Raw genomic sequence first — 15,432 nt, 5'->3', positions numbered from 1 at the left:
GAAGTAATGGGGTGAATTCTGAAGCAGGGGAAAGTAGGATGTGAGCCATTATGGTGGGGGAGGGGGAGTTAAATGTAGGTACTACAGAAAATAAATAAACATTGAAAAGGACTTGTTCCCCAACGTGTCATAAACTACTGCCTATGAAATATAAGGATATTTGGAAACATTTAGATATTTGACCAAACCGTTAGGTTTTCATCTGTTTGGAAGCATGAGTTATAAATGGACAAGAGGGCAGATGAGGAAAAACACAGCCAATGCAGTTTGCCAGATGCAGTTGGAATCTGGCTCTGTTATCCTCTAACTCTGTCACCTCACTAAGCCTCAGTTTCCTCACCTGTAAAATGGGAGTAATCATGACACAAGTTTTGCAGGGCTTGCTAGGAGGATTAAGAATAATGTTAATCAAGTGCTTGATACAGTTGATGCTCAAAATATAGCTGCTATGGCTGGGATCCTGGTAGATATAAATGCAATTTATGCCCTTAAAGCATGTTGAATATATTCAATAGCCATATGTATAAAACAACAGAGTATTAAATAACATAGATATTTCAAAACTCATGAAGCTTTCTTAATGAAAAAAAAAAAAGATACCTAGTTAGCCTTTTGGGCACTGGTGTAACAGGGCTCAGCAGGAAACACCAGCCACTGTAGGTTTCTGTTGAGACTGGGAAGCTCCACTTTGGGAGAGTTGAGAAAGTCTTGGAAAAGAGATCTGAACACTGGTTTACCATTTCAATAGATTATACTGAACTGACTGTAACAAATAGCACTAATCAAAGAACAAAACCTGAAAGAAAATGAATAAAACACTGCTCTACCGCAGATAATGATTTTCTACCCCGTTGTGCAGGCTGGCAAACTTTTTCCCCACCCGACCTGTAGCACTTGTATATTAAAAACTTACTGAGGGAGGGATTTTGGGGGCCTACTAAAGAGCATGACCATATCTTAGTTAGAAAGCAGCCTGGTATCATGTTTGTTACCTAGTAGGGACTGAGGCTCATAATGCAACACCCACACTTAACCAGGTCACATCAGAATTAAAATAAAGAATTAACATCAATGGCTTGTGGAAACATGAAACCACTGTGCTGTCCTTTTCTATGGATGAATCATTTAACTTTCTTATTTCTCCAGAAGAAGTGGCAAGCATTGTTCCTTACCTACCATCCCTCGTCCTAACATCCCTTTTGAACTTTATTTTTTATTTAAAAATTTATTTAAAAATTTTTTGGCCGTGCCACGTGGAATGTGGGATCTTAGTTCCCTGACCAGGGATCAAACCCATGGCCCCTGCAGTGGAAGCATGGAGTCCTAACCACTGGACCACCAGGGAAGTCCCCCCGTCTGAATTTTAAAACACTGTTTGGTACACTTCCTCACTCCGTGATCTCCCTGATCGTTTTTTTTTTTTTTTTTTTTTTGTCCTTTTTCCTGGGCCCCAGTATGAAGACGTAACATAAGACAATGTGTCGAAAGTAAGTATAGTAGAATACCTGTATTAGGATGCCTAAAACTCAACTTAGTCCCAAGTTACATCACAAAAATTCCCATTCAAAATAAGACGTTTTTTCTTTAATTTTTCTACACTCCTCTTAGTGTAGAAAAGAAACTGCCCTATAAAGTGTGACACGGACAACTCAACTAGAGATGTACCAAGTAAAACAACCACCTGGAGTCAGATGCTTACGTTAAGTGTTGGTTCCCACAGACTCACTCAGCACAAGTCCCAGATATATTTTCAGGACGTAAATGTCAGGGAGTAAGAAAGATCTTGAAACCAGATTCTTCATGCGGTGTTCCTCCAATGTTTATTCAATTAGGAAAATACAGACCTCCCCGCAGGCTTCGGGGCTACTGTAGATCAGTTTATAGAATCATCTTATGTCAAACAAAGACCTGCAGTTGGCCACTGACTTGCGAGCAGCAGTGAAGGTCAGAAGATCTGCTTCTAGGTGTGGCCACGCCGCACACAGACAGAAATGTATGTTCATAAAAAGAAAGGAGAGGAAAAGACTAAGAGGAAGGAGGAAAAACACAGAAGGAGAAAGAGAAAGAGAAAGAAAGCAGTACACCTCCAACAACGGCTTTGTGACCCCTCTGGAAATGTTACCCAGTTTTTTTTTTATCATGAAAAGATCCCATTAATGCCTCAGCTCCATCAAACAGCAGACCAAGTCCATGAATGGCACCTATCAGAGCCCAGGGTAAATCCAATGATTAGAGGGAATTCGCCAAAGGGCCTTTGTAGCTGAGAAAAATGCCTACTCCAGAGAGGAATGCAGAAAATTCCTGGGAGCACAGGCCTTCCTTTGTTGGCAGTCTGGCGGTATTCTGGAGCAAATAAAGGGACAAAAATGGGATCTTAGATGCAATGAACATTTGAAGAAAATGTTTTTCAAAGACCTCCTTGAAACACTCCTTTAAAAAAAAAAAACCCTCAAACTATCACTCTGATAAAGATGAACTACAGGACTTCAACCCACACCGCCATTTTACAGGATTGCATAACCTTGGAGATTCTCAACAGGAATAGTGTTTTCATTAGATCTCCTTTGTCCTACTGCGTTTCCTGGTTAAACAGTAAGTCAAAGTTAAAACTTTACAGATAAGAAAACACACACATTCCCTCACTCCCTTCAAATTTACTGACAGAATCCACTGAGATTTAGCATAACATAAAAGCATCAGGCAAGGAAAGAGGATAGCGTGTAACACTGAATTGAGGATATCAACCAAACTCAGACCAGAACAAAACATAAAGGATATGCTGAGCTATCACCGTTATGAAAACATGCAGACAACCAACCAGAAAGAAAATCTGCCAGGCTGACTAAATAGGATGAAGAAGGCACGTTAAGGCACAAGCACCCTGGACATCAGTAATTCTCATTCATGCTGTACACAGCAGCGAAATTTTACTGAAGCCCCCTAACTAACTAAAGGATGGCAAAAAATCACAGCCTTATATCGCTGCTACCATTCAATAGCTTGGTTATACCAGAGCAGGCAGAAGGAATGCGAAGCCAACTACACTTCTTTTAGCATGTTTTCCTGGAGAAAACAGAATCTTTCAGTTTCGTTTGGTGCAAAGAAGCTGGCCTAATAGAAGATGGATCTGAACCTTTGGTACAGGGGTATTTTAAACCTTCAACCTGAGGGAGACGTCAGAAAGGCATTTGGTACATCTGAATTTCTCATTTTTTTAAAAAGCTCCCCACCCCCATGCTTCTTCAGACCCAAACAATTTTAATGACTTTTCTGCACAATGGGCCCCTAAGTGTAATACCTTCCCTCATAAATCTTGTTGTAGACTTATTTTATGTTCCATTTTAACAGTTGGCAGGGTTGAGGGAGGAGCAAAGTAATAATCATGTAATTCTAGTGGAAGGTTTTCCTCCCCTTTCTCCCGGGCTGAAATATAAAATATTATTTATTTGCATCTTTAGAGAGCCATTCACTAACATTTTTCAAAACTGTAGTAAAGTGGTTGCAAAGCCTTTATTGCTTTGCAAATGTTGTTCATTTAATTATTTGTTTTAAATGCCATTTTACTGGTACCAGTGGGTCTGCATTGTAAAGCCTGTATTAGCATGCTATTTGGGGTATACACAACAAATTCAAGCCTTTGGGTTGTGCTTTTCCATGCTCACTTCTGTTTGCCCATGTAGCCATATATAACACTTTTCCCTGACTTCTCTTCCAAATAATTGAGCATACATAATTGTGAGGTTATTGCATCACTGTTTATGACCAACCTTGTCCTTCCTAAGAGGTACTCCAATAAGTCTCTACCTTAGGGTGCACTCTCAAAGTTTATACCTCTGTGCACCAAAGGGGAGAGGGTCAATTTTACTTGTGCATCATTAAATATATAGTTTGGCAAGCACTAATGAATACAATACTTTCTCAACAAACATGATGGCTTGAAAAACAATTGGCACACCTTTCTGATGCATTTTGCAAATTTCCTCCTATGTCTGGACTGAAAAAGCTTTATCGTTAGAGTTCTTATGAATAAAATGCTTCGTTTTGCCAATGTAAAAAAATAAGATCCATTTGAAAGAAATATATAAAGCAGGAATAAATTTAAGCACAGAACCATATAAATGCTCTCAACGACCCTGATTCAGGATTCCCTATAAATGGAGTGTACCTCTCCACCACTGTAGATTTCTCTGAAATCTTGCCAAATGCATAAATCCTGGAAACATCTTCTAAAAGATAAGAATGAGCTTGGAAAATAGATCATGAAAGAAATATGCAGTGCCTATAAAATAAACCACACACATACACACACAATTTTCATTTACCAGATCCTGTTTCACAAATCTAGCAGATGGTGGAGTTTTAAAACTCAGTTTTCAAACGACAATCTGACTTTCTATTTAAACCAGAATCTTCAGTATGTTAAAAAAAAATGTGGTGGATACAATACAAACACCAGGGGTACATAACCATGCTCATGTTAAGTTGGCCAGAGGAAGAGAAGAAAAATGAATAAGAAATGGAAATTCAAAAAACATGACAATTGTTAGCTATGTAACTTTATACTTTTCTATATCATTTCTTTCTAGTACTACAATTCTTTTAAAAAGTGAATTAAAAAATTTCCGTAGCAACTTTCTACTTCAGCTAGTGATATATTTGGGTACTCTGAGCAAAAGCAGCGATAACACAATACTGAGGAACAGCTATTCTATGCAGACCAGACTCTACATGGAGCCAGAAAGTCAGACATCAGTCTTGTTTTTTAGACTTCTTCCTTAGAAGACTCAAACTATTCTAATATCCTTCCCTTTTGATCCCAGTCCCCCCCAAATTAGAACAATTAAACTCTCTGCTGCTTAGTTGCTTAACACTTGGAATTACAGCTCTGATTTAGCTCTTTGTCAGCAGGGACTGTCAGGCCAGCGGTACACCACGAAGGTGCAGGCAGCACGGAAGCTGGTCCTAAGCAGCCATCGCTCTGAGATCTACAGTGTTCGCTAAGGACGAACGGCTCAAACGAGGAGGTGGCTGCAGAAGGAACTCCTGCTCTGCATCCATTTACAAATACTAATATACAAAACCTCTAAGTGGACTCAATGCTCCCCACCCCCTTTTTTTTTTCTTTCACGTTTTACACTTGTGCTCTCCGGAAGAAAATGACATCACGCCGAAGATATAAAAAGCAATAACGGGGCTTCCCTGGTGGCGCAGTGGTTGAGAGTCCGCCTGCCGATGCAGGGGACACGGGCTCGTGCCCCGGTCCGGGAAGATCCCACGTGCCGCGGAGCGGCTGGGCCCGTGAGCCATGGCCGCTGAGCCTGCGCGTCCGGAGCCTGTGCTCCGCAGCGGGAGAGGCCACAACAGTGAGAGGCCCGCGTACCGCAAAAAAAAAAAAAAAAGCAATAACGAAAGAGGTTAGCTCTTCTTTGCAAAGGTATGTTTGGCCTGTCCTCAGGCAACGCTGGGTTCTGGAGTGCCCTGTCCTGGCAGATCCTGTCGTGACAGTAAACGCCTGGGATCTCAGGCTGTAACCATCCCGGCGGCAGGAGATGGTATTTGGGGCTATGAACAGAATGCGGCCCTTAAACGTCCTCCTGTACTAACAGAAATTAGAGAGTGGAGCTGTAATTTCAGCCCTCCTTCCTTCACGCAGGACCCTGTCTCCCTGTCTCCAGGAAATGGGGGCTGAGTTAGTGGGGCATGACTATAATAGGAATCTGTGACTGGAGCGGGGTAGCCATCAGTATAAATCTGTCATAGACACACTCACAGAGGAAGAGGGACTTCCATACACTGCAGCCTTTACACTTTTTGATGCAGATACAGATTTATGGCCCACGGGAAGCAGAAAGCCTTTGAGGCAAAGGGGCCCTGTGAATCAAGGCCGTTTTGTAGGTTTCCGCCGCCTGAAAAAGCTACACATTTATAATTGTGCTCGGAGTCAGCCCCCTTCCAGCCCCAGGACGCAGCAGCATTTGGTTGAAATAAAACTGAGGACTTTCCCCAACAGCTGGCCAGCTCTAGTTTTAAGTTTTAACAACAGGATGAATGAATTGAGGACGGCTGAAGGGATCAAAAAGCATTATGCCAGATTTTTTAGAGACCCTTTCCCCAACTATGCTGTTCCCATGTATCAGATTCATTCAGAGATGGTGAACTCTACTTTGAAGAGTTCCCTCCCATTGTTCGGCTGACACAGATGACTCTTTCACCAAGATACTTAGAAATGATCTGGCGGAGACCGTGAGGAAATGTCTAAAAACGTTGCAGGCAAGAAAAGAAAAAAAAAAAGGAGTCAGCTAGAAGTAAATTAAAAACCAGCCCAGAGTTGGTGTTAATTAATTAAAAACACAATTTCAAAGCATCCCTAATAGAAGACTTCCTCCATGCAGCCAGTATCTGATTCAGGGAGTGACTCAAGCAATAAAATCACAGTTGGGACGACTCTCGTGGTGCTGGCAGGCCAAGTTCAATATTTTCCCTATGAGGCATGCCTGTACTATAAAAAGAATGTGATGTTTGAAAATGAGTGTCTCTGCTCTCTGTGTGCTGGCATTAAAAGCCTTTCCTAGCCCTCTTGCCACACTTTGAGAGTACAGTATGAATCACGATCATGTGGCGAGTACCTCCTTGCCAAATTCTTTCATGCTGCTACCACGGTGCGTTCCCTCTCAGGCTCCTGCCAGCAGCCTCTGTCGTCCAGCCAAGAGCATCAGTGCAAGCGGCGGTGCAGAGGCGGGGCACTTCACTCCACACTCAGCAACCAGGACACAAGGAGGCACATTCTTGTAAAAATCGGAATTGCTGAATGGACCGAGTGGGCAGGAGGGGACAAAAGTCAGCTGAGGGACGAGGCAAAGAAGCTGGAGAGAATGGATGAGCCATACAGAAGAGGGGCTGATGCTTCTGGAGGGTAGCCTCTGTGTCAGGCGTGGGGTTGGGCTCTTTAAATTCACGCTCTCAAGGAATACTCCTGAGATATGATCGCCCATACCATGGGTGAGGCAACAAGAGGCCAACGGGTATCAGAGAAGTGGCTTCCTGCATTATATAGCCAAGGAAAGCAGAGCTTAGGCTGGAACCCAACCTAGTGGTCCTGCCCTCTTCCCTCTCTTTACCCGGCTTCTTTGATTCTTCAGCTGAAACTGGGAGAAGCCAGGAATTTTTTTGCCATCTTGGGCTTTTTAATTTTGTGTTTGTTTTTTTTTTTTTGGCTGTGCCATGTGGCTTGCGGGATTTTAGTTCCCCGACCTGGGATTGAACCTGTGCCCTCAGCAGTGAAAGCGCGGAGTCCTAACCACTGGACCGCTAGGGAATTCCCAGTCTTGGGCTTTTTAATATTTAAGCCACTCTCCTAACTACCACTGTTGTCTAAATGAACATAATGCCACTTTCAACCATACATGTTTATTAAAACTGTATCAGCCAGATTAACATCCATTGGACCAATCTTCACAGCCATGACCACAGAACTCACCCCAAGCCCACCAGTCATCCCCATATTCTGCTCCAGGGTCACAGAGGGAACTGGGTTCAACATCATGAATCATTACTGATGGAACCACTCAAAGTTTATCCCTTACTTACATCTGCATTTCCTTTGTGTTCATTTATTGTTGTGGTTAACTACAGATTAATTGACTTGCCAGTTTTCTGGCTGAGTCTCCTGTGAACCTAGCATGGTTTGGCCTCTAAGAGGCAGAAATGGACTGTGAAACCAGGATGCTCCCTGGAGTGACAATGCTTCTAAATGGCCTGTTACATATAAAGGTTTGGAATCAAAAACAGAGTTGGAGGAAGTTTCTATGCTTTGCATTATTAAAAAGACAACTTGTCCCAATGGCTGGGAAGAGGAAGATACAGAAGAGGAGGTAGAGGAAGGAGAGAAAGGCCCAACTTGCATGCAAGGGTCTACAGGAGAAGCAGTAAAGTGGACATCCTAATCCAAGAAGGACAGTCTTTCCTGGAGTTCTGGTCTACCTGAAATCACAGTGGCGGGGGGGGAAGGGAATGTGGATGTTCATAGCCCATCTAGCTAGCTAGCTTGAGTGGGTAGTCTGTCAAAAAAAGAGTTTCATCTTTTCTTAAGTTTCTTAAAAGTTTCATCTTTTCTTAAAAAATATTTGTTTATTTGGCTGCGCCAGGTCTTAGTTGTGGCATGCGGGATCTTTAGTTGCGGCATGCGAACTCTTGGCAGCAGCATGTGGGATCTAGTTCCCTGACCAGGGATTGAACCTGGGCCCCTTGTATTGGGAGCACAGAGTCTTAGCCACTGGACCACCAGGGAAGTCCAAGATTTTCATCTTAAGCAATATAATATTTAGAATAATACCAGGTGATGGTCTCATTCTTCTTTGCATTGATCAAATCCCAAGAATCTATTAATGAAAGATTAAGTAGGAAATTGAAAGGACTCCAAACCAAGACCTATTACTTTAATCAGTCCATCACTTAATTGTGCAGCTATTATGTCTCAGGCACTGTGCTAAGGCCTGGACATACAAAGATAAATAAAACATGTTCTCTGCCCTATTGGAGTTGAATACAGTGGGATAATACAGAGCTTTTTAAGTGCTATACTTAAACAGTGGCCTGTCCTTGTAACTACTAACTTTGTGGTATAATAATTTCCAAGATTTGGGCAACTCTCATCTTGCTTAGTGCTTTTGCTGATGAAATTAGACCAGAGGAATTTGTATGATTTTTTACTGCTTAACTACTCTGTGAGTTGGTGATGTCGTTGTTGTATGGATCCACTTTTGTAGTAATTGTGGAGGAAATGAAAGTGGGTAAGAACTGGTGGGAAGAGAGCCTGGATTTTCTTTAGTGAAGAAAACAGAAGAATTTTTCAGAGTGATGTGCCATATAAGTGGGACAAGGGTGTAGAAAGAAATAGGTAGTCAAACAGGATGGCTCTGAAGCCAACCTGTTCTGCCTGGCTCTATCACTTATTTACTTAGCTGTTGAACTCTCCAGCAGATTACTTTACTTATCTGTGCCTTGGTTTCTTCATTAGTAAAAAGGGGATGATAATAGTACTACCTCATTGAATTGTGAGAAAAAAATGAGATAATCCTTACAACAACCCTGATATGGACTTTCCCATGACCTAAACCACTTCCAAACTAAGATTTGTCAACAACTACCCACAAACCTATTTAAAGTCATACTCCGATTCATTCACCATTCTGCAAAGCTAGAATATTCTGTCCTAAACTTTTTTGGCCTTGTGCACTGGGTTTTCAGGTAGCATTCTTGGAATGGAAACTTTCTTGAGTACTCATCTGTTTTTATCTGTGTGTATAGATTGTTATTTACTACCCTTGTATTTACTAGAACAGGTTGTCTGGACATCTCCAGTGCATCTAAGATTATTTTGCTGGGAAAGAGAGGGAACAAATGCCAGATAACACTGGCAGCTCGTGGTGCACTGAGGATTGTTTGATCTATAGGAAAAAAGCCCTTTTTCTTTCTTGGAACTTGAGGGGGAAAAACAATGGTGATACTATATTAATTACAACAATCAGTTTTACCAAAGTCCAAATTAAAGAAGACTTAGATATCTAGTTGGGATACTGGAGTTTATGCAACAAGAATAAAAATAAAAGTTGAGGAGCTTAAAATGTGCACATTTAATATTTCTTTTAAAAAATGTTTAATACTTTGGATATTTTGGTGTAGATTGGAGGAGAGTGCCAGAAGAATTCAGAAGTATAATAAAACAAGATACCAAGTGTGTAGTCCTCCTTGCTAGTATGCATGTGGAGGGCAGCTCACTACTGGTAGAAAGAGCACAGGCTCTGAAATCAGAGAAGCTGGGGTGAGTGCGTCTAAAAGGGGATGATGGTCCCTGGGTCCCTGAGTCATCTTTGCTACAAGAATTGCTCGAGATAATCTGATCAAAATGTGTAGCGTGCTGAGGCACTCTCTATATATATTGGTGAAGGAATCAATGAGTGGAAGATGTAAACAAAGTTTTATTCAAAGGTTTCTTTTTACAAAATATCTGTGCCTCCCTAACTCACAAATAACATCTTATGCCCCTAAACCGCTAAGGAAAAAGGCATTAATAGCCTCAGAAAAAACAGCTGCTATTTCTAGTAGTCTTTGTGAAGGGGTGTGTGTAGGTGGGTGTGTCTGTGTCTGTGTATGTGGGAGAGATCAAGAAGAAACTCTAAAACCTAATGTGTGATCCAAAAGTCACACAACGCCTTGGGGTCAAATGCAAGGAAGGCGCAGTTAGAATAATAAATTCAAAAGTTTTTTTTTTTAAAGCTTATCTTGTCAGGTTTTGTTGCGTACAGGTATCTTACTATAGAGGTCCTAGGGATCAAACTCCAAGGAATCTTCACTGTTTATTTATTTTAATTATAAAAGTTAAGATCTATGGTTCTTTAAGATTTTTAGAATTTCACAGATTCTAAGTGTCAAATATTTTTCTTAATATTCTTCCATATGGTGATTCACTGGAATGCCAGCTTCAAAAAGAAGAGTTAAGATTTTCATTGCCTTCATCGAACTGGCCTTAGAAGAAGTCGTCAAACTTCTGTCTTTGAAACTCCCCATAAAATAACATTGATTGCACAGGGGCCATTTGTGTAATGAGCTCTTTATAGAAAAGGCATCACTTAAATTGCCAAATAAATAGAGTGAGGTAACTGGCCTTCTATAATTCTGGGCCATGAGAAACATGCATTACTTTCTAAATGAGCTCAAAGTCATTAAAAATCACAAGAATTTCATAACCTAACCTATAGTTCAAGAGAGTCTGGCTTACTTATTAAGGAGCACAGGAGGAAGGCAATGAATAAACCAGGAAATGAGGAATTCAGTGGACTGTGCCTTCAAAGAGCAAGAGTGTGTTCAAGATAAGGCAGAGAGTGAAAGTGACCACTGTCAGCTGGCTCTTGGTTGGCAAATTGATAAGCTTTGTCTGGACATTTCTCTTGAATTCAATGGTGAGCCCTGGTTGGATTTCTGCCTCCTTCCCCAAACACCTCTCTGTTGTCTTTTAGCCAATGTACTTCTCAGTAATTCCCTGCAAAAATGATGAATCCAAAGAATCTCCCCATCAGGAGGAGGAAACAGGGACTAAGGATGCTAGAGAATCTTGAAGTTTAATTGAACTGTCAGCTGGAAAACAGTTTGATAACAGTCCGGTTTAAATTCCACTCAGCATTGTAACTCTTAAAACTGCGCTTCTTTTAGTCAATGAATCATTTTTAAGAATGGTTACAATACAGCAACAAAGATATTTATGTAAGCCAAGTTTAAGTAGTCTGATCTTTTAACTAGCAATTTGGTTTTTTGTGTGTGTGGTACGAGGGCCTCTCACTGTTGTGGCCTCTCCCGTTGCGGAGCACAGGTTCCGGACGCGCAGGTTCAGCGGCCATGGCTCACGGGCCCAGCCGCTCCGCGGCATGTGGGATCCTCCCGGACCGGGGCACGAACCGGTGTCCCCTGCATCGGCAGGCGGACTCTCAACCACTGCGCCACCAGGGAAGCCCTCAATTTGGCTTTTTTAAAGACATTGTCATGGCATAGATATTTGATATCATCAGATCAAATTTTAAGAAAATTTAAAAAATGTGGCTCTCGGGCTTCCCTGGTGGCGCAGTGGTTGAGAGTCCGCCTGCCGATGCAGGGGACACCGGTTCGTGCCCCGGTCCGGGAGGATCCCACATGCCGCGGAGCGGCTGGGCCCGTGAGCCATGGCCGCTGAACCTGCGCGTCCGGAACCTGTGCTCCGCAACGGGAGAGGCCACAACAGTGAGAGGCCAGCGTACCGCAAAATAAATAAATAAATAAATAAATAAATGTGGCTCTCAAACTATCATTTATAGTTATAAAAACTTTTCATATCATTGTTGCGATTATTATTATTTGAATCAAGAAATATGGGAAAGGAGGCCGGCCTTGATATTATTTTTTAACAAGGAAATTGGGTTGAGATATTTAGAGTGTACTGTAAGGTGCAGGAATGCTCTTGTTGCCTCAAAGCAAAGTGTTTCCAGCATGTTATTTATTCCTAGGGATCGTACACATTCCAGATGACATCACCAGGGCTGCTGGTGCACAAGAAAATAAGCAAATGAGATACACATTGGCTCATGTGGCAAATCACCGGCTTTGCCAAATGGAAAAGAACAGAAATGGGGAGGGAAAACATTTTGTTTTCAATCTACAAGGATATTAATAAAACTCAAACCCAGCATTCTGTGGCTACGTTTCCCAGGAAGAGGAATCTTTTCTGGCCAAAAGAACATAACAACAAACTTTTGTATCTGAGAAATATGTATCTCATGATGTCATTTAAAAACCCACTATTTACCATGACTAGGACTGAAAACATGTTTCTCTGAAACTCGGAAACCAAGAAAAAAATTGAGGGCAAATTCTACCTAAAATCATCTGCAGTTCAGAGTAAATCAATTCAGTGAGTGTAATTTGATGCATTATTTATCACAGCTTAAAGTCAAAAGCTGCTCTAGATAAAATTCGAAGGAAAAAATAAACAGTAAGTCACCACTTACTAAAGAGAGGATGAAGTAAAAGAATATGAAAGTTTCTTAAGAGACTTTCTATGTAAATGCAATTTATAGACACCAGTGAGAAATGAAAAAAGCAAACTTCATAGTGCTGAATACCAAGTAAAAATAGAATAAATTGGAAGGCTTGGGACTTCCCTGGTGGCTCAGTGGTTAACAATCCACCTGCCAATGCAGGAGACACGGTTTCCAGCCCTGCTCCAGGAAGATGCCACATGCCGCAGAGCAACTAAGCCCGTGAGCCACAGCTACTGAGCCCGCGCTCTAGAGCCCGTGAGCCACAACTACTGAAGCCCGTGCGCCTAGAGCCCGTGCTCTGCACCAAGAGAAGCCACGGCAGTAAGAAGCCCACGCACCCCAACGAAGAGTAGCCGTAGCTCGTCGCAACTAGAGAAAGCCCGCGTGCAGCAATGAAGACCCAACGCAGCCAAAACTAAATAACTAAATAAATAACTAAATAATTTATACATAAAAACCTTAATGGATACAATTATTAGCAAATTTCGGTTTGGAAATCATCAGTGATTAATAATATTAGTAAACACACATATAGCACTGTGTGTCAGGCACAATCTGAAGCACTTTATGACATTAACTCATTTGATGCTCTCAACAATCCATTATAATAATATGATGATTCCATAAAAATTCCCATTTTGTGGCTGAAGCAACTAAGGCTCAGAGAGCTTAAGAAACTTGTCCGAGACCATACAGGTAGTGATTATTAGCACATATTATTCTAGATGAGGCTAACTAACAAAATTTCAAAGATACTAATAAATATTGAGAACTTAGAAGCATAATTCCATTAGAATATAAAACAATTTTTTAGAGAAATTTCACTTAGTAAAGTAACAATGCTGAGCTCTCCAGATAGCTTAACTTGAGGATATAAATTATATGCATAAATACACAATCTTTCTTAGAAATAAAGGCCAGCACAAATAAAGTTTAAAATTTGCCTTTGACAGCAAAAGGAGATACACCTGTGCATTAATACTGTTTAGTCAGTATCAACTGAGCAGGTATAATTTGGTAAAAATGCTAATTTTTCCCAAGAGCCACTGGGCTTGCACATGTATCAAAATACCACATGAAATTTCTTTCCCAGTTTTTAATCCCTTCCTGAATTCTCTAACTTAAATGATACATATTATACATACCAAAAAAAGGCAACTGGTCCTTTAATTTTAATAGGGTACAATTTATTTGGAAAGTAAGATTCCTTATTATAAACTGTGCCTCTTCCTGGAGACATTTAGAATTTTGAAAGAAGTAGATTTGGCAAGAATGTAGTGCAGCCCTTAATTTACAGAGGAAAAGACAGCGACCCATAGAGATTCAGGTTAGAATAAAGGCTACCATTAAGTGGAAAGCAGGGCAAGGCACGCTGGCTAAGAGCATAGGAGCATTTACTAGCTGAATTAGCCATAGGAGCATTTACTAGCTGAATTATCTTGGGCAAGTTATTTAACTTCTCTAAGCCTCACTTTCCTCATCACAAAAGAGGGAAATATTTCATGCAGTTGTGGAAATTAAGTGGGATTACAAATATAGTGTGCTTTGCCTAATAGCTGACACCCTGTGAAGGCTCAGTAAATGGTCACTGTTCTTGTATTGTTATCTTTAAATGATTTCCAACCAGCTGGTGTCAGAACTTGATGTAAAGCACTTTGGGAGTAAGTGTTGTTATGAGCTGGTTCCTAATTCCTTCCATATACCTGGGCCTAAGGAGGCAAAATCATCTATCATTAGTCTTTTCCGCAAACGTAGTATTATTCACCACCTCCTCCCTTCTTTTACCCCCTAAAACAGTTCTTCAGCTCTTAGGAGGTGTTTTTCCATCAGAATATAACTTCGAAGTTGAATATTCTAAACTCTCAGTCAGGAAGGTTCAGAATTCGCTTTCACAAAGGGGATAAACATGGATTCAGGAAGTCTGACCAGCAACAATTCCAGGGCTCACATTACCCGCTTCCTCGTTATTCCAGTTGGGCTCTTCCTGGAAAGGGGAGTCTGCTGTTTGATTAAACATTCCAGTAACATCAACACTGAACAAAATCATATAATCGGCCTGATCTTAATCAAGTGTGCTTACCTCTCCTTGGGAAAAGCATTCAAATTAAAAAACATTTCCCTAACAGATCAGATACGTAGGAACAATTCCCCATCTCTGCTGCTTCGCTGGCATGTCAAGCCCCCGTTCATATGAGACCAGCCAACGCGTACTGAGCACTTCCTAAGGGCCAGGCACAGTGCCAAGCGCTTTTGCTTACACTTTCTCATTTAACTCTCACAACCCTTAGAGGGAGGGAGGTACTATTCTCATCCCCATTTTACAGATGAGATCACTGAGGCCAGGGAGACTAAGTAAGTTGTCCAGGGCTACATCATCACCTCCAGAGCTACTAAAAATCCAACAGTGGTGTGGACAGGTCCTCAGCAGACCTGGCTCAGCCATTGCCCAGATATGCTACATTCTCTCTGGCCTCAGTTTCCCGTCTTGGAGAGAATGCAGCCACTCTCGAAGTTCCTTTCCAGCCTGACATTCCACAGCCTGCTGCTGCTGCTGCTTCTGGCGGGCTTCTTTGTTTCCACGCTCAGCTGCTCTGGCCGGGCCTCCCCCGGCTCTGCCCTGTTTTGTTTTTGCGGCTGGACCTACTACAGACGCACTCCTGGCAGCGCAGCCCAGAGCGCAGCCGAGGAGGCTTCCTCTTTCGCTCAGTTCCTGGCCGCTTTAGTATGAACAGAAAAGGTGGGTAGGGGCCAACTGGCAGAAGCCACAGAAATAGCAGCGCATGATTCTCCTATGAGCAGGAGAAAGGTCGGCACGCAGGACCCCGCCATCTGCTGAGCTCTTTCACTGACTAAGGTTGCTTTTGGC

The 15,432-nt window shown here is 41.8% G+C and overlaps 1 protein-coding gene across 4 annotated transcripts in view; it reads right to left on the bottom strand.

Annotated features, from left to right (window-relative positions):
• HMGA2 (high mobility group AT-hook 2) overlaps positions 1-15,432 on the bottom strand; it is a 136,553-nt gene that overhangs the window by 61,977 nt on the left and 59,144 nt on the right. Inside the window, exon 4 of one of the 4 annotated variants that reach the window (XM_082635802.1) lies at positions 2,168-2,343. The exons of the other annotated variants lie outside the window; for them this stretch is intronic. Within the exon in view, the coding sequence (XP_082491928.1) occupies positions 2,230-2,343 (114 nt within the window). The 3' untranslated portion in view covers positions 2,168-2,229. Of the gene's footprint in view, positions 1-2,167; positions 2,344-15,432 lie in introns of those variants that run through there. 4 annotated transcript variants of the gene reach the window in all.

Source organism: Mesoplodon mirus, assembly GCF_964341445.2.
Source record: "Mesoplodon mirus genome assembly, chromosome: 11".
NCBI lineage: Eukaryota > Metazoa > Chordata > Mammalia > Artiodactyla > Ziphiidae > Mesoplodon > Mesoplodon mirus.
Note: the sequence above shows the minus strand (reverse complement) of the source record. Positions and strands in the feature narration are given on the sequence as shown.